At 45.4% G+C, this 19,983-nt stretch overlaps 1 protein-coding gene across 3 annotated transcripts in view; it reads right to left on the bottom strand.

Annotated features, from left to right (window-relative positions):
* Positions 1-19,983, bottom strand: part of slo (calcium-activated potassium channel slo) — a 159,252-nt gene that overhangs the window by 31,633 nt on the left and 107,636 nt on the right. The window contains exons 5-16 of one of the 3 annotated variants that reach the window (XM_089581985.1): positions 18,389-18,500; positions 17,217-17,368; positions 16,413-16,580; positions 12,531-12,622; positions 10,815-10,925; positions 9,326-9,431; positions 9,026-9,178; positions 4,301-4,456; positions 3,124-3,236; positions 2,514-2,672; positions 2,371-2,447; positions 86-145 (exon numbers count right to left, since the gene is read on the bottom strand). In XM_089581985.1, the coding sequence (XP_089438111.1) occupies positions 86-145; positions 2,371-2,447; positions 2,514-2,672; positions 3,124-3,236; positions 4,301-4,456; positions 9,026-9,178; positions 9,326-9,431; positions 10,815-10,925; positions 12,531-12,622; positions 16,413-16,580; positions 17,217-17,368; positions 18,389-18,500 (1,459 nt within the window). Of the gene's footprint in view, positions 1-85; positions 146-2,370; positions 2,448-2,513; positions 2,673-3,123; positions 3,237-4,300; positions 4,457-9,025; positions 9,179-9,325; positions 9,432-10,814; positions 10,926-12,530; positions 12,623-14,308; positions 14,401-16,412; positions 16,581-17,216; positions 17,369-18,388; positions 18,501-19,983 lie in introns of all 3 variants that reach the window. The other 2 variants (XM_089581986.1, XM_089581987.1) reach the window with 2 other exon arrangements.

Below are 19,983 nucleotides of genomic sequence, written 5' to 3'. Positions count from 1 at the left end.
CCAGATCCCAGTGGCAGTTCTGGGCTGCTGGCGACAAGTAACTACGGTCACAACATTTAACAAAAATACTTTGAAGGCAACCTACTTGCTCGACTAACTGCCTGCACTGCCCTGACACCCTTTTTAAACAGACCAACTCCGGCAGCAACACGGGTGAAAAGAAAAGCCAGAAAAAATGGGGGAGAGAGAAAGAAAACAGGATCGACAGTTAGTTGTTGGGTGTAAAAAAACATCCCAAGAACACACGACATACCGATACTTAGAGTTTAATTCAAACTCCTGCGTATTTGCAACAATCCTAGTGTTGAATGTTAGCACATCCGTTTTCTTTCAGAGAAGAGAATAAAAAAAACGTTGAACACCTGTTAGAAAGTCAAGCAACATCATTTTCACAGCAGTTACGTTAGTGAGACGCTAAGAGAAAATGCGTTAAGACCTGACGACTTGATGAACTGAGTCACTTTGCGCTGAACATTTCACTTATCGTCCAATGGAGCGTTTTAAAAAGGCGGTCGGTAATGCCACGCGCCTTCGTAGGCCAAACTCGTGGCTGGCTATTGTACGAAAGAAATGATGCACTGTAGGTGCGTAACTGTAGACATGCTTCCTATCAGTGAACAGTCAAGTTAACGAGCTGTAAAAACAAAACGAATTAAAGGTCTGTCGTAGTGATGCACAAGTCACATTCAATATATAATACAGGTTTCGCAGTTCAAGGCTGCAGGCTCAGTTCTTGCCTCCAAGCAGGTTATTCATCCTGGAGCGCTTTTTTATGAACAGCGTTTATTGAGAAACACAATTTCATTACATTATTCAGGAAACATTCTGCACTAGATCAAAAACAAACAAACAAACAAACAAACGGTGCAATCATCTAACTAGAAATCACTAAAGTGAACAACTACTCGCTGCGTGATGGTAATACAGGGTAAAAATGCTTTCCACGGCAGCTTGGTGGCAAGAGAAGGAACGGGCTTTTTGCTTTTCCCAGTCTGCTAAGCATCAGACGTTAGTTTTTTTTTTGCGAAACAACGTTACGAATTTAGTTTTATTCTTTTTCTCGAAAACTACGTAATCTAATCTGTGCTACGCAAGAACGTGCAAGAAAATGCTACGAGATTCAGTCGAGAAAATGTCTGCAACCACATGTCTAATCCCTTGAACACAATCTAGATGCCACCGCAAACAGCTATGGCGTGAATCGCATCAGAGGCGTCAGTTCTCTACTGCACGACCTCTTTAATAGCATAGTCTCTAAAGCACAAGCAAGTAGCAGCACCCAAGATGCCGTGCGTATTTAAAGCCTGGAATATTTTGTTACGGATAACTGCGCTTACTATTTTTATTGCCCTAGGTCGTTCTATTTCGTGTAAACCATTTTCAGTGAAAAGTTCACAAATATGAGCGCATACTTATAGGAAAAGTCGGCGTGTTTTGAAATTGATTACCAAGCTTTTAAGCAATTGGCGTAATATAGGCATTCGTTCTTGACTAATAACATGCGCCAATAACAAACACGGCGCCACGGTTTTGCGAACTCCCGTGAAAATGAGCAGCTGGTTCATTAAAATTCCGTCAAAAGTTTGGAACTATATGCGAGGATGCAAATAACCGAGGTTACAGCCTTGAGCAAGAGAAGTGGAAATTCTGCGTCATCTGTGGCATTGGAAGTCAGTGAGAAACGGCGGTACAATACACTCCACATTAGCGGTCCTCTTTCGGTTCCACAAAATTTGAAAGCTTGTTTCACTGTCGCCGTCTGTCTAAAAACGAAGAAAGAAAATCTCCACAAAGTTATTGCCAATTTCAACGACCGCGACGCAACGAAAAAAATCTAAATAAGAAATGCGCTCACACACTACGTGCGTTGAGCGTGGAATACATACTTTTGCCTTTTCAAAGTAAAAAAACATGGTGCACAATGCATGAAGCGACAAGCAAGCATTTCATGTCAAGGGTAGAAGAGCAGATTCAGTGTGTTCTCAGCTCTGAAGTGTGGCGGTGCATAAAGCGGTTTTGCCAAGGCAGTCCCTGCCACTCGTGACAGCTGAAGCACAGCGAAGTGTGGTCGTACAAAAAGCTCACACAAAGCAGGGGATGACAATTAGACTCCTGGCTGTCCATTCACTGCCACAACAGAAAGCGACGCTTCAACACTCAGCCTACAGGGGACCGGTTTCAGACACATATAGCTGTAACACTGCCGCTAGCCAAATGAGCTTCGCAGTCACGGCGCCACTAAGCAACACTTAGCCGCTCAGCAACACACAGAGACTCACGAAGCACGCGAAAGCTTTCTCCGCGCCAGGTCGCCGGCGCACGTTAACGGCGCGCCGGTAGAAAGCTGGGCCGGCATTTCAAAACACTTACGATTCTTGCACTTGCACTTTTTGATGAGCTTTTCATCCTTGATGTCTTCGTGGCAGTTTTTGCAGTAGAACCAGGCCCTGGGTGAAGCCAGCGATGAGAGAGGGCAGGCGAAGGAGAACCACGAAGAAACTAGCATGCGTTACCTTTTCACTTCGTCTGCAGACTGAGCAATAAAAAACCCCTGAGTGTTAAGAGTAATCTTAATTTTCTTCTTCGGATTGATGGCTATCTTGGAATCTGCGCCATCATCAACGGCCACCTCAATGGCCAAAAGTAGCAGTTTTAATTTCACAAAGCAAAGCCTGGAAAAGAAAAAAACACATTTCTGTAAAACAGGGTCAAACAATCGAAAGTCAGCAGCACTAAACATCATCAGCCTGGTCAAGACCACTGAAATACTGATACGCGAATGTAAATATGACACGTTAAACTTAGTAAACAAAGCTGACACAACTTAACATACGTCAAGTATGGGTAATTGACAAAAGCGAAAAACTAAATCACTACGAAACCGAAATAAATACAAGAGCTCAAATTTAAACGGTCAGGTTAACGCCGCTTTTTACGAAGAGAAAAACTCCTTCCTGCTGCGCCGCTACACTCTGTCAAGTCAACCTGCCTTCCTATATGCACTGTGGGAACAAAACAGCTGCTGTCAACTGCAACGCGCCTTGTTGCAACCTACACGCGTATTTCGCAACTGGCGCCGACGACGCTTACGCCGGAAAGACAAAACGAGTCATGCGCGCTTACTCTGCTGCCTGAGGAAAGGTCATGCCTGTAAAAGAGGCGGATAAGCTCTCGGTGTACATCTCCATTCCCGTGCCGCACAGATAATCGTTTTGCCATGCAGGCATGTCAGGAGACTGAAAAACAGGAATATGAGAAAATTTTTAGTAACTGTGCTATGCAAAACGTACATATTTGAACAACTGTTCTCAGAAGGCCTCCGATTCCTTCCCCCTACCCGCCCCTTTTTTTACCTCTAGTGTTTTTTTGTTTGTTTTATCAGCCTGTCCGTCCACACAGGTAAAATTAGTTTTAGGCAGCATTTCCCGAAGCGTTTTGCATACAAACTTTGCGGAACTAGAGCGGGCTGCACCTCTTCGTTAAATGTCTCAGCTGCCAGGATGCGTAGGGTAGAAAGTGGAGGAAGGGGTAGGGACACGGAGGAGGAGGGGGGGGGGGGGGGGAAGAAAGCAGCGGAAGCACACCAGCGCAAACGCCTCCAGATCCAGAACTGCCGCGCAATGGGCCGCGAAAAGCGTGCACCGAAAACCCCCCGCTCGTACATTACTTAAAAACCGTACGAGTCCGCCCAAGAGAGTTGGCGGCGACTCTATTTCTACACCCACCAAAAGGCACTACACTATTCCACCAAGACAGCATTCACTTCTATAACTACATCCAAACCATGTCATCTACGCTAGCACCATTGCTAACACCCAGCTAACACCGCCTCACTCACTCACACCAAATATTTTCTTGAAGAAGCTGACTTCCTGGAATCGACATCGCAAAAAAACAGGACAACACATTAAAGCGGCTGAAGCTCATGACACTTCAAAAACAGTTCGCTGGCAAGCGTTTCAGGTTAAAAAAATAGCATTGGCAAAAACAGCAGGAAATTTATGTGAACATATAAAGATACGTAACAGCAGTATTTGTGACGTCTTTTTTTTTTTTGTGGCGAGAAACCGCCAACCTCAAGGGATAAATTGAAAGCACTGTGACATAAAAAAAAGAAAGGTCTCAGCCTTGTCAGCACATACTACGCACTTTCAGAATCAGAGCTTCGGAAAAGAAAAGAAATGAAAAGCACTCTTTATTGTGATGTAATCTCTGAGAAACATCGAACTCTAGAGTGGAGTGTATTTTGTTACATTTTTGACAAAGTCGACAAGCGCATGAAGAATGTCCGACAACCCACCGTTTTGTAGGATCTCATAGCAAACAGGTTGGCCATCATGGTTGAAAAACCGGGGGCCAGGCAGCTTTGTGCAATAAAGCCAAGTTTCAGCTCCGACACGCAGATCACGTCGTCTCCCCGCTTCCAGTTCCAGCTGGGGATGTTCAGCAAGTAAGCCTGTCGGGTGGGCAGATGAAAACAAGCGTGCCCACTCACCACAATGAACCATTACCTTTTCCACGGAGGGAACAAGTAGTAGCGCTTTCGCATTCTCACTCAGACGTCGGCGACCCGGAGTCCTGAGACCATCTACCCTGCCTTAGTAATGGCTGCTAATGCTCACCACGACGGAGGATACGCGCAGTAGTTTAGTGCGCCAAGAACGGGCAGTTCTTCCAGGAATCTTCCGCCGCTCGGTAACAACTTCAGTCGGGACTGTGTTGGACTCAAAACTCAAGAAACGAATCAACATAAATAATTTTGATGCCACGAATCCTGTTCCGGAATAAGCTCCAACTTTGAGCAACGATTCAACTGACGAGCAAACAGCTATGAGCGGTCTCTGAGAGCCGACTCAAAACTGACGGATTGCACAGACGACGCCATTTAATCATAACTTCAGCATTTAAAGGGGAACTCGCAGTTCAAGGTTGTTTCAACGAATAGCTCGAGGCTGCAAAGGGTTAGGGGCAGGGGGTCAATAACGGCTCTCAATAGCCCGCTAGCACGCGAAGCGCGACAACGCGCCCAGTGTCTCTTCGCGATCGACGAGGAGCAGTTTTCTGGGTTCCCTACACGGGAGCGCCCTTCGCGTTTTTAGTCCGCCCGGATGGCTAACTGACGCCGCCACACTTTCGAGGTTTCGGTTAATTGGAGTCACATAAGGCCTGGCTTCGGAGACCCGGAACGAAGACCCACTTCGCGTGCGCTCCGCTTTCGATGCGGTGAAAGGAAAACGCAAAAAAAAAAAAAAAGAAATAAGTTCGCCATTACACCGCAGATGAGCAGCGCATTTCAAAGCGGGAAGCATATGAATTGTTTCAGTGAGGTTTCAGGGAAGTCATTCAAGGTCATCCTTTCAGGAAAGTCATCCAACTACAGACGACAAGCGAGCTTGTGAAGACACTCATACGCTGTTTTTCGTGGTTATATGTTTAGTGGCATAGTACTACGAACGTATCCGAAGTTCTCGATGTAGCAGGCTGCACATCGCACTGCTTAAATCGTAGCAACAAGAAGGGTGGTGCCATACTCTTGTTGTTAAAGGGTGCTTTAGACTGTGAACCGATTAATTCTTTCTCAAAAGTTACAGACGATTTTGAAATATTAATCGCAAAAAGAAATCCGGGCGTTACCCCTGTCATGAACTGATCGCCGACAAGGAAGGTATTTTTTTTTATTTACTGGACTCTTATTTTGGTAGAATTAATCACAACGATTATGACCTAATCTCAGGAGGCGATTTTAATATGATCTCCTTAACTGTCACGCCGAGATGAGTTGAACTTTACAAACTACTAGAAACTAATGTTTCCACTAATGTCGTAAAACAAGCGACTTGCACGTAATTAAATACGTCGAATTTGATATTTTCATAAAAAAGGTGACCAAAAGGTGGCTTGGAGGCCTTGGATATTAGCGAAAGTGACCATTCTCCCATATTTCGGCTTCATGGTTGCACACGTCCAGGATTCTTGGACATCAATTTTAATTGTCAGGCAACAGTGGAATATCGTCGGATACTCTTATGGAAATGTTGAAAGTCATAGTCCAATTTCCCGATGCGTAGCAAAATCTTTCTTTTAAAGTTTGTCATTCGCTCGCATCGAGTAGATAATGCTGCTAGAGAAGCCGATGGGGAACGTTTTTGACGATAACAAAAACGTTGATAACAAAAAACTACAAGCCTCCAGAGGGGAGATCTACGGATACTTTGATTGTTATAGTAGAATGTTACGATATGTGAAAAAATTGCGTTCATAGCCAACTTCACGCTGAAAAAAGCGCATGTCCAGAATTTCTGAGTATTAATAATTGATTTCAAGCTGCAAAAAACTGTTGCTAGATATTGAAGCTTAAATGATAGCAATCTACGGCAGTTCGGAAATGCTTTATCGTCAGTAGGACGGGAATCTGCCCTACACAGCCAATGTGCTGATATGAGGTAGAAAACGGTCACTGAGCAGTTTAAAAGAACTTATTCCCAATGTTTTCCCTGCATAGAAAAGAAGGAACCGCGCCGGGCACGCAAAGCCTAGATTAATGCTGAATGTGTAAAGGACTAAGGGATAAAAATATTTTCTTTGAGCGTGTCGTCAAAATGAAAAAAAAAAAGAAGCAAAGTGTTTAAAAATAAACCACACATTCTGCTGCCTAAAAGCTAGATTCGTTACTTTGACAACCTTTAGCGCCAGCGCAGTAAAAAAGTTCGATGTACTGTGGAAGTGATGTAAATGCTGCGATAAAACCCAGCTAAGGCTCAACCAACATCCCGTAGGCAAAACAACAGATAAAACAACAGTCGCGGGTGAGCAGCTATCCACTGCTTTCAATGATTACTTAGTTTCAGACTTTAAAGCATTCATGACCAGTGTTCAATGCACTTAATGGAGCTCGGTGAACGCGACAGTACTTCCTCATCGCCAGTAACTGCGGGACACTTACATCAAGCATCAAGCAAGCCCTTACATCATAAATCCTATTTTAACGCACCTAATTAGTTTGATGCTTTTGCCAGGCGCATTCTTCGAAAGGCTGAAGGTCACTAAAGCTCCTATCATGTTCAAAGCGAGGGAGCGGAATCGTTTGCATAACTACCTGCCAATGTGAATCCCCATTTTCTTAAATGCACTGAAAAACTATTTCATAAAAAATGAATATTTTCTAATTAATCGAAATGTAACATTACCTGTCTTGTTTTGTATTTCACTGAAAAAGAAAACCTCAAGAGAAAGTGCACCACTTCCGCAAAAGTAATTGATTTGGGAAGCATGTACGCACGAACGATTCCCGCTGGCAATATTTGTTGACCATCACATTAATCGAACTAAAAAAAAACTTTAATTGTACGGATTCCGTGCCAGTTTCTTAATCCTTTTGCAAAGTTCCCTTAGTAATTGCCACAAGCAAGTACAGATTAATAATTTCAGATGTGGATTTAAAACAATCAAGGCAGGCATTTCATGTGGCAGGATTCTCGGACCTTTATTATTTAAGATATACGTCAATGATATAGTTAAATGGATAAAGTTACCTGCATGGTATGTGCTTACGATACCAGTTTTTGTTTTCAGCAAGTGCAGTCGTTGACAATATGAGAGGAAACAAAGTTTGAGTATTCATTTATGGATTGCCCCATAATTATGTGTGACAAGCACAATTTTTTGTTTCATAACTGGTTTTTCTCGTTGCCTATGGTATCCAAAGTTCGCGTTCAAATTTAGTGGCCAAGTAAATAGAACATCTGAAATTTTGCACAAAAGCTTTGTTCCCTCTCGTATTGCTCACAACTCTACTTGCACTGCAACAGTTGGATGAATTAACGCGTCCAATGCGAAAGCAGTATTATTTCCCCCTCAGAATAAGATGACGTATTTTAACTTAAACCTAAGCGACATGAAGAGCCCTGAAGTCATTTCTCGTGACGGTACATCGTGGAACTCGCATAGTAACCTAATTTGCTCCAAACTCTCAAGCACTGAGAGCTTGGTATCACTACAATACTTTCTTTTGACTCAGAGAAGTTGCAGACCTATAATTCTGTTTTCCTTTCCTCGTTAAGTAATTGTTTCTTAATTTGGAGCACTGCAAATGAATTCTTACGTATATAGTATTCTTACGGAAAACGGGGCCCGTACAATTACCAAGGCTACAATTACCAAGGCTAGATTTGACGCCCGCACAAAACCGATCGTCCAGTCTTTCAAATGTTTGCTGGTGACAGATACAGTAGCACAGTTATTGCGTGATACCGAACCTTCACAATAAAATAACAATACATATAACGAAGAACTTGACACACAAAAAATGATCTTTCGATAGTACCTCACACTCGCACAACTTACAGACGACAAATGTACACTACACACTGCCAACTACTCTTAGTTGTAGGAAGAGATTTTTATCATAAAACCCGTTTGTAGAAATTTTCAGTGTTTTATTTTTGACCTTCTTTCCTTTTCTTTGTTCGTGGTGGATTTATCACCGCTACTCTGCCACGTGCACACTATGCAGGACTGGCCAGGCCTCTAGATGGCTTTTTGCCTGCAATCCTCAGCACTGCATTTGTGTTTTGTGACTTTGAAATATATATATTTTTTGGTCTGATTATGTTCGCGGACGGTAACGTGCTCTGATAACAGCGTTGCTGGGTAGACGGCACCGCGACAGCCTACAGCGCCAGACAACTCGGAGAAACTTCCCCGGTTAGGGCGCCTAGCCGGCGTAGCCTCATTGCAGTCTGTACACCAAGCAATTAACAACTGCGTGCAAACAGGTACAGCCTTTGTCAAAAGTAAAGAGTTCAATGGATTCGCTTCTAAGTCGTGTAGCTGGGCTCTTGTGGCGCCCGTCGAAGTTCTACGTTTTGGAAGGGTGAGCACGACCGTGCACACCGCTCATCTTAAAGTAGATCTGGAACGCTGCTGGTACGAAGCGAGCCATACGGCATGGCTCTGTGCTTTTGACAAAGGCTCCATTTTCCCGACAGTCTGATGCAATGGACGCGAAGCCCGATCAACCACGCACCTTGTTGTGATACTGCATCAGCTGAATGATGACCCTGATGTCATCAGAATAGTTTTTAATGGAGATCACTCTCATGATGTTGGCAGCGTCCTCTGCGTCCGGGTCCTGACAGTACTTGTTTGCCAGCACCAAACATGCATCTGCCTCGTGGACCTGCGAATAAGGCGGCGGACAGCCAGTCAGCCCGCCCGCCCTGGCCACCGAATAGTCTACAAGGCAGAGAGCTGCGTTTGCTTAACATCGCGGAAGCCGCGTCACTTGTTGGTTAGACAAAGATGTGACGCAAAAGGTGCCATATACCTTGACTCGTTGCAAGTCAATTGGATTCATGACGCTGCCTTGAAAGAACTCCACTGTTGTAAAATGCCTTTTTATCAGACCTTCCAACTCGAGGTCTGGAGGTTTTCTGCAAGCGAAAAAGTGAGCGCATCAACAGTGTCAGCTAACACGCGATGCGATCACAGCAGGCAATTCGCGTCCGGGAAATCACACGCATAGAAAGAAAAAGAATTGTGCAAAAGATGTCTGAAGTGACAAAATTTGTGCGTTTTCTATTTGTACCTGGCGGGCAGTGACGCAGTCGCTTTGCCTTTCTATCGTATTTGTCACGCTCGTTTTTGCGCGGAGGCAGTGACACAGACGTCGGTAATGTTTTTTTTTTCTCACAGCAAACACTAATTATGAGACTGTCAAGTAGTATTTCTTAATCACGGAAGTTGCGAAGCCCACCAGCGATTCTTTGCGGCTACAGTTGCGAAAGTCACCAGATGGACACGTCTCTTTTAGGCTCTGGTGCCATTTGCCGGCGGCGCATTAGCGCTTTTACTCAGTAATGAGCAGGGCGTCCGCGTTCAGGGGGATACGTAACCATTAGTATTTTTCAACTCCTGGATCACTCAACATGTTCGACATTTAAACAAGATGGTCTATGGAGAATTTACTAAACGACGCCGTCTTTCAACGGCCATGCTTATTTAACGGGACAACGATTCCGAAACCCCTGAAGTTTTTTTGTCTTTTTTCCGGAGTGACAGAAGAGCAAAGTTCCAGTGGCTGCTGATTTCTTTCCGATTCTAACGTGAACGAGCTTTTGGGTGTTATTTTAAGTTGAGTATCCAAGCCTGTTTTCTGCGCTACTTGGTACAATGAATTTCCCTTGTGCCACGCTGCCAGTGCGACCGCAAAGTTTTAGCGTCCATTCGAAAGGCACTTCAATAGAAATTTATCTCATTCGCTATCCTTTCGGAGTGAAAAGTATCTATACACGCATGCCTACTGATATTATTTAGTTTCAACTCTTCGCAGCTCGTTCGCTGAACGTATCGTCTGTACGAAAATCATTCGCGACAAGCGTGGTTATCTTAGACATAACTGCAGCGCGAAAAAAACAACCACACAGGGAAGAAAAAACTCCAGACAAGAACAAACGCTGCAGTCACGTGAGTGCCTGTCGTGACAGTTTTCTTCCCTGTGTGGTTGTTTTTTTCGCGCTGCAGTTATGTCTATGTTAACCAACCAACTTTCCCAAAAAACTCGTTTTACTACAGCGAGGTTATGTTTATTTTATTATGAAAGGATCAATGTTAAAATATGATGAAGACTCAAATTTGTTTATATAGAAGAAAAAAAAAAGAAAACATAACTTAGGGCGTCAGAACCGTTTAGCAACCTAATGCGTGTGGAGAACGTGGCAGCTTTAAGCCATGCGGGAGTCATCACAATTTCAGTCAGTTCGGCGACTAAGGCCACCCGAAGGACGAGGAGCTAAATATGAAAGGTCAAAACTTACCTGTGTAAAAAAACTACCTCTACATCTACATCTTCTCGATCCTCATGGAGGAAATCTTTCAGGAAGTGGGACACAGATTCGTAGGTGATGTGCCCGCAAACCACAATGTGCCTGCAAGCAAAAACAGTGGCCTCCGTGTAAAAGGTGCCAATTTCCCGAAAACCGTCAGAGAACTCATGCACTGCAAACTGCGAATAATTCTCGACGCGTCAAAAATATCTACGCAAACTGACGTAAGTTCCCCTCTCCCTGTGAGCGTGTTCATTAATGTTGCTTGACGTGGACTCATTATTTTGTATGTCTAGAGTTACACTCCTGAAAGGAACTACAGAAATTAACGAAATGGCAGTAAAACAAGAAAAAGAGAGCTCACGGTCTAACTGTGATATGAGTAACAAGTCGAACTTCATTGAAGTGACAGTCACACACTCAACAACTTTCCGCCTCGCGAAGACATAGACAAGGAATTTTTAAAAGACCCCACGGGCGAAAATTATGTAAGCTAACTTTTGCCTGCAGCTCAGGAAGACATTGGAAACAGTAAAGATACCCTAGATGATAATTAAACCTATTCCTACAGCTTTAGGCCTGTTCTTAAACACTGCCGTCCGATCACGTTCCCGTGGCTCTACTATGCTGTGCAAAATAATTGCGCAGTAATTAAACTTAACCTTCAAGGTGCCTGTAGGAAGGTACTAAAAGAAACATAGCGGACTCTGCTTAGTGTTCGCGCTAGAACATATTTCTACACAAGTAATCGCGACACAAAGTTCACAGCAGGTAAGTGACATCAGTGAGTTCACAGGAGGCACCACAGACAGCAGGCAATTTTCAAAGCCAACAGCAAACTGGCCCAGGCAGCATCTTGTACAGCCTGCTGCGGATGGCACACACAGCCTGGTACATGAAATATCATTTGATGCCACCACACACTTAGAGCTAACGGAGGCCAAAGCACCAAACATGCAACGTTGCCCTTCGTTGTGTCTAATAACAAAAATACCATGCCAGCATGCGGAGAAGGAGGACATGCAGCGAGCAGCAACTACGAGTATCGCGGGGACTAGAGGGGTCCTGAACGTGCGCGAGGATTAACGCCTCTACGTTGGCTCTACGTAGTCGAGGCAGTAGTGTGCTTTCAGCAGCGATTCCTGCGCTTGTCCTAAACATGGGCGATGCCATCTGGAATGCGTCCTGCTCTGCGCAACGGCACGTTCCCTAAACCAGCGGAACAGCATGCTTCCAAGTGGACACTACGTGTTCCGCTCTTCAAGCTTCCACGGCGCTGTCAGAAGGCCGAGACTCGCACGGCTCGACGCTGGGCCAGTCGACGTGGCTACAACTCCACTCTTTTGCTAGCTCTAATGGCGCCTTAAAAAAACATGCAGTTAAAAAAGCTATGTTAGCTAAGTAACGCCGGGCTGCGTAAATGGCAAGGTGAATGAGAGTTCTTGCACGTCTTTAACCAAATAGCATGCTCAATTTCGATCCTCCTAGTTGCTAGCGGCCGGGGAAAAAAAAGAAACGGGCCGCCATGAGAGGCGTTAGCGATGCCTGTAGGATTATAACGGACTCCAGGGAGGGTCCGATTGTCAGGGTGCTCATAGACCATGCAGGGGAAATTCGGCAGTCGGAAAAATGAAAAACCACTACGAAGTAGGGTTAGAGAAATAGAGAGAAACTACATTTCTACCAGTGCCACAAAATACACGTTACCTTCGTCCTCTTTCTGACTTGAATGTTCCACCGTACTTTGGCCTTGAACCAATTAGGTCTATGATCTCCGGTATACAGCTAGCGAACACGGCCTATCACAACAGCCGGACAGCAAGAGGAGGAAAAAAGAGAGGGAAAGACGGGGAGAGATGAGGGAAAGACAGGAAGGAGAAAGAGAGAGAGAGAGCGAAAGAGGCACTCAACCAGCACCAGGCAACGCCTGTCCGTGATGGCAATGCACTGAACCCACAAATACTCCTTGGTTCCTGTCCTGCTCTGAACTGCCTAACCGCAAAAGAAAAATAAAAAGCCGGTTTGAGCAAAAAGAAAAAAAATGGGGGAAAAAGATAGGGAAAAAAAATACGAGCAGACAGAGCTGCTCGCGCAAGTGACACACAGATGCTTATATAGCCAGCACAAGCAAGGGCATTTTGATTCCAGCGTGGAAGAGCCAGCATGCGCGATAAATTTGGAAGGGAATCATACCCCGCACAACTCGCTAAGCTGAACTGAGCTCTCCTTAAAAGACCCCATTGTAGATCAGGGTCGTTATTAGCACAGACGGAAAACCTGATTGGTTAGCTGCTTCGCGTACGAAATGGCGATACCTCTAACCGCCTGCTGCTGGTTTTATAGAAGGAGGGAAAGAAGCACCCTGGATCTGCTCAGCCCAAGAAAGGATGGAGGAGGCATTCACGGATTGCGTAAGGGATGGAGATGCGTTTCTCCTGGACAGTAAAGGCGAGGAAATCTGCAATGAATGTGTTGTTTTTATCGCTATTTCTGACTGTCTGAAATCTTGGTCTTCTGCGCACTCTTCCGTCTGAGTACCATTACCTGATGATGGGCTCTAAATTTCCGTATTGCAATAACACTGCCTTTTACATGAGTGGTCAGAAACATCAGGTGAAGCCCATGGATAACCAACTGACCAGTAACATTGCCAATCTGTGCTAGAACAAGTGTCTCTCAAGACAAGCTTGCTCAGGAGAAGGAAAGCTAGAGTCTAGGGGCTGACACCCCTATTCTGCACCGGACGATTTCTACAAGTAACCGCAGTCGTGATGGAGCACAAATTCTCCACATTACAGGCGAAAAACGCATAATTTTTCACGAAAAAAAAAAATTTCTTACGTTAAGAAAATCGACTTTCAAGCACGCTCGTTTACCTCAGGAATCGTTTTTCTTTTCTACATTTAATTTTTATTCACTAAAGCGCAAACAAGCATTCAGTTGATTCAGCTCAAGGAGGAAACGTGGACAGGCCTTCGAACTCGTAGCCAGTGGCGAAATTATGGCGCTAAAGACCGCTCGAAAGGTTCGCTGCTCGTGGGTACGTGCGCCAGAGAACAACTATATCCAGGGGGGGACGTTGGCCGCGCGGAGCGGGGCGTAATTAAGCCGGCGCCCAGGGGACACAGGAGGCCCGGACTCTACGGCCGCCGCGAGCGTGTTGGCCTCCCCGCGGGCAGCGTGCCACACAGCCCAATGTGCAAAGTGACGACACCAGATGCGGCTCGCAACGATGAACGCTTTCTGGCCAGCAACCAACCACTAAGCCGTGCAGGGCAACAAGGCATGCATTAGAGAGAGAGAGAGGCACAATACTGACGACGAACGACGCAGGACGACGGCCAAAGAAAACAACAACAGAACAGGAAAAAAAAGAGAGAAAACAAACGGTGGCAGGAAGAAACCAAACGTGAGCCACACGTCACACGTCGCATGAGGCCTGCCGATAGGTGTACGGCACAACACCGTGGTCACCCACACTGTACCTTTTCCCATGCTCCCGCCTGTACTCGCCGCCATATTTGGGCCTAGTCCCTATCAACTCTAGAATCTCAGGAATGCAACTGGCAAACACGGCCTACGAGAATAGAAAAAGAGAAAGAAAAAAACACAACAAAAAACAAACAAACAAGTGGTCGCTATAGATTGTGCGACGCTCATCATGACACACGCCTATACAAATTTCCCCCGTCTCGAAGCGCTCTCTTCGGCTCCTACACAATGCACCTGAAAAGAGCACTCCGCGCCAAGCCAGCTGGCCGCCACGTGGGGCGGCGGCCGAATGCTGCAATCACTTTTCACTGCTCGCAGGGTGCACGTGATTGTCCTGCACAAGTGGCGCTGCCCCGAGACCAAAGCACACGTTGAAAACTGCGCTTACCGAAGCACTGCCAGCAGCAGGGAGTCATTGGAAACGTTGGCTGAGACTCTACGGCGTTCGCTACAAACACTGGTCGTACGCTATTCCATTGGTAACAAGACACGTGTGCATAAGACGGCTGCTTGTGCAATGTCCACTTTAAAGAAAGAAGACTGAGATGCACAGAAATAAAAAAAAAGACTTTGTTGCCATAACGCCCAGACCTCGATGCGGGCTCTGAGACGGCTGATTTTACGAAAACGTATGTTGACGTACACCTGCGCTTAAGTTACTAAGTTAAAATGAGATACAATAACATAGGCAGGGTACAGTTGCAAATTGATAAACTGCAGAGAAAGACAGGAGCCAGAAGTGGTTAGCATCAGACTCCACACACAATTTCACTGTGACAGCTAAATGTCAAAATGAAACTATATGAAATCACTTTCTAAGCTACAACTCTTCCTCTTCACCCCCGCCCCCCTTTCCAAGCTTGACATGACCGCATCTCAACAAGCACTTCCAGTGACTCCAAGACTTCAAAAGCCTTCCATGCTAGCAACCTGTGAAATGTGGGTGAAATCGGATGCTAGGCATACCAGTAGTAAAAAGAAAGGTCACAAGATAAATGCGAGAGAAAACATACTCGCGGTACACATCTACAAACTATGCAGTTTAAATAATCTTACGAATAACCATAAAATTTATAATTACAAGGATAATATGCGGGGTGACTGACGGCTTACGACACATCAAACAGTCCGCCTTTCAAACTTCTACCTTAAAATGCATTTCTTTAAACTTTTGCGTACAGGATCAAATCAAGTAACTACTCAAGTGCTCTGTTTACGCTCAATGATGCACCACATCTACGTTGCCACTGAGATCTCAGAAGTTCCTTAAAAAAATCTATCTAGGAGAACGTAAAGACGGTAGTGTGACAAGAGAAAACAGCTACACAAGTAAGCGATAATGAATGCAGTTTCAACTGCCGACAATGTATGCGTAAGCTAGTTACTAAACAACCCTAGAAAAATGTCTCAAAAAGTTTTCTACGTATCTGTCCCCTTCCATGACTACGGAATCTTGCGTTCTAAGTTCAGGTAGCATATGTAAAAGTATACGATGCCAATATATATATAAACGATAACTTCACCAGAAATTGAAATCATAACAGTATTTAAGTCACGACGTTTCGGCTGGAGGACCAGCCTTTTTCGATTGACGGGTGGAGAACCAGCCTTTAACGATTGACACTCGAAAAAGGCTGGTCCTCCAGCCGAAACGTCGTGAATTAAATCCTGTTATGTTTTTTTAATTTCTGGTGACTTTATCTTATATTGATCAATCAGCTGCCAAGAAATTACTTTTGGTATATACTACACAACCTTTGAAAAAGAAGGATAATATCGGGTTCCAAAACCAACCACAGAAATACTTTTCGGAACTTGGAAAATTGTTTTCCACACTCGAAAAATATATTGCACTTCCAAAAAGGTTAAACCTAAGTGAACGATTTCCTGTTGCGTAAAAAAAAGCAAGTTTCACTTTTAGAAATTACGCACATCTCACATCTATTAGCGATACATTTCACGAGCAGAAAAGGTAGCCGAACAGATCTAACCGCAAAAAAAAAAAGGAAAAAATTCAAGCAATATTCTCATATTGCTGAGTACATAGTATAAAAAAGAACAAACGGCGGGCAAGACGACGTCGATGGTGGTACTCACCAAGCCAACCAGTATGAAGAGTACTATGAAGACTTGTCCCAGTGTTGTCTGACAGTATACGTCACCATAACCCACAGTGGACATTGTTACGATCAGGTAGTACACACACTCCCAGTACGTCAACTTGCGAGCATTGGCGAAGTCGAGGGGGTCGCCAGAATTCTCCAACTGGGGAAGACACAATCGGCCGTTACCAAAAGCAAGCGGATACGCCCTTTTGAATTCGCTGTCGCACCAAAAGAGACCGAAGAAATCCTCGCGCATTTCGCACCCGCGAGCGAGAATTCCTACGGCCACATGGCCCCTCTTTCTGAACAAATGCTAAGCCAACGCTCTATTTTTTTTTCGAACCAGGGCGTGCAGCGTGCATAGAAAGCTGGCGAGATACTTCTCGTGTGATTTGAACAGCTGCCCCGTAGTACAGGTCGCTTGTCCTTCGCTCTAGATTGTTTGTGCATGTGAATTGTGTGCATCCCATTCGCATAGATACCTGAAGCTTGTACAGTTATGGACAAAAGTTTGCGAGATGTGGGTTCAGGCAAAAAAAAAAATGTTCAGGTGCAGTCGGGTGAAGCAATTAATGAAAGCATTGTAGCACCAAGCATATGCGTGTTTCATCTTCTGCAAAATTCCAGCCGGCTGACTAGCGAGCCAGCGCAGAAAAATTTTTTTTCCCCCGCGCATCCGCATTCCGCAAAACTTTTGTCCATGGCTGTGCACGCCCACCAAGTCGTCGAGGTCTGCTGCTCTTGGGAGACAGGGGAGAGGCAGCGAGGCCGTCTCGCTAATGAGCGGCGCACTTACCAGATGGATAATTCCCGCGGCGGTCAGCCAGACGCTGATGACGATGGAGACGAGCTGGGCGAGTCGGATAGAGCTGCTTGTCTTGAGGACGTTCAGGTACTGCAGGATGTCGGGCACAGACATCATTCGCAGAGCTCGCAGAAAACGGAGGCCTGCAAGACGGGGGCGCGCTCTCAGCACCACACCGCGCTGGTGCAGCCTCGCACGGTTCCCTCCCATCCACCCGCTCTGACCCCGCTCGTGATAGAGTAGCGAAGCTTCTACGGATGTCACTCGCAGGGAGAGAGAAAAAAAAAGAAGAAACACGAGGAAACGCACACTGCCGCTATCCACGTCTCGAAGCGCTAGCGCCTAAAACAACTAAAGGAGAGTTTGCAGGCCAAAAATGGCCCTTTACATAGGTGGAGTCCTTAGTCCTGGACTGGCTGTACTCCGAACAATGCACTTACAGTGTGCATTGAGTAACGCGACTGTAACCTCCAAGGAATCTTGCGCATTAATGTAGTCTAGCGTGGATTCTACTCGATCTCCACTGAAGTGTGTCTGCATAAATCTTAAGCAGAAGAAACAATATTCATCAAAAAAAAAAAAAAACGGTGGCCAGACGAAAACACGGACGCCACCAGTTCGAAGTAACGCGATTCTGTCGCTTTCAAAGAGCATCCCTGCAGTCTTGCATGTCAGAGTGCAAGAATGTACAGACACCCTGTTGCATCCCAGAAGGGGGAGGAACCAGCGGTGGCGTCAAGGAAGAGTTTAACCTCGCTATAACGAAATTGAAGGGGCCCGATGATTACTTCGTTATAGTTGTAGCTTCTTTATAGCCCGTGTTGACCGAGCTTCCAAGGGGAATCGTCATTCCTTCGTTATATGCATTGTTTAGTTATAAACCGTTTCATTATAACGAGGTTCGACTGTGCTGAGTACGATACAAGAGTTTCGTTATTCTCATTGTTCCTCGAGTACGTGATCTCACGCTATGTATTGCAGCGAATATCTTCATTGTAGCTAAATTACGAAACGAAGGCTGTCAGGCAGCAATTTTTCTCGTTCATGTCGCTGACTTTTGTTTTCGAATTGTTAATGTGAGATGTACAGCAGGACCTGTCCTGATTTGAGACTCGTTACATCGAAAGAAGGTATAAACAGTAAAAAATGGTGCAAGCACTTACCAATCCATGTACGGTCTAAGTAGATAGAAACAAAGGACGGCGGAATGGTGAAGTAATCAACAAATGAATATAGCTCCAACATGAACCACAACTTATCGCTGGCCGCAATGAACTGGAAAGTGAGAAAAACAACGGGAGTATTACCTGCTTGTCGCCAAGGTCCCAATTGGAAATACGCACAAATCATGGCAGAATCACGGTTCTACACACACACACACGCACACGCACACGCACACGCACGCACACGCACGCACACGCACGCACGCACACGCACACATACACATATGCGCTGAGAAAAAAACAGCGACAGCAATTAGCTGGCAACAAAACATGACAACACTCATTGCAGGCACACTTATGAGGAGTACGCAATAAATCTCTTCTTTAATACATCAGCATCTAACTCACAACTTTCCAAAATCTCCACATCGAGAGTGCGTCGCACTAATGTCATCGTTTGTCGGCGTTACACAACCTAGCGCGCAGAGGGACCGTAGTGAGAGACATTCGACTGGTGAGCGTGCCGCACGTGATGGCGCTCGTGAGCGCTTCAGTGTACGATTTTTCTGCGATTACTGCATTATGGCATGTTGACGCGCACCAATTACGCAGGTGCGAAAGAGCGTCAGAAATAGGCCAGATCCCCAAGTTATAGTTTTCTTCAAATGGCTAGTAGGAATTACTTTTAAAATTTGTCCCTGTAACCAAGATTGTCGAGAGAATGGCTTGGCTCGATATATAGCGACACCGCCTTCAGCAAAAGCAGGAGAGGAGGATTAGTTGCCGGGCGCGACAATTGGCGGTCGATCCCCCCCCGCTCTCCTTGTTTTTCACATTGGAAAGAGGGCCGAACATGTTCTTTAAAGACGTGCCATCAATGTTGGCGTAATAGTGTAAGCAACGAATGCGATGTCGACGTCGCGCCGATGTTGCTCGTTTCAGCTTCGTGCACTCAACGCCGAAATGAAAAGAAATAAACGCAGGGAACGAGCGGCATCTATCGCATTCGCTGCCTTGAGGGAGGTGAGCAACAGCTCAACCCAGCGGCACAAGATGCCAGCGCGCAGTCGCCGCGCAGCGTATTGAACGGAGGTCCTGCTTGCGCGTTCAACGCATAGATGGCGTCACCTTAGCAGCACCTGCTGTCGGATGCACTGCATGGCGGTGTTTTTAATCACCTTAACTAAAAACAGCTATAAAGAACTATTAACTCAGTTTTTTTTTTTTGTCCACAAAAGCTACGCCCGGGTCATGTGGTGACACTGCGTACAGTGGAGGAGGGCTTCGGGCTTGTTTCAATAAAAACGTGGGGTTCTTTAATGAGCGTCGAAATAGGCAGGCTTTCTCCGAGCCTTCTTACTCTTTCCATAAGCCCATCAAATGACCGCGCAATAGAGGTTTGACACGTGTTTTTCTTTTTCCGGAGCTTGTTAATGCCGCTGCTAAATCGAAATTTGGGAGCCGTTGGCCAAAATAAAAAGAGGGGCGTAGGTTTGGCTCCAGTTCTGCTGTGGCGACTTGCCCGAGTTACGCAAGTGATACTGTTGCCACCGGCTTGGCTAAAATTGAGTCGCGAAATAAAACAAATCGTTAGC

Source organism: Amblyomma mixtum, chromosome 3 (assembly GCF_055824585.1).
Source record: "Amblyomma mixtum isolate Tamu chromosome 3, ASM5582458v1, whole genome shotgun sequence".
NCBI lineage: Eukaryota > Metazoa > Arthropoda > Arachnida > Ixodida > Ixodidae > Amblyomma > Amblyomma mixtum.
The sequence above is the reverse complement of the archived record's forward strand: the minus strand, read 5'-3'. Positions and strand labels throughout refer to the sequence as shown.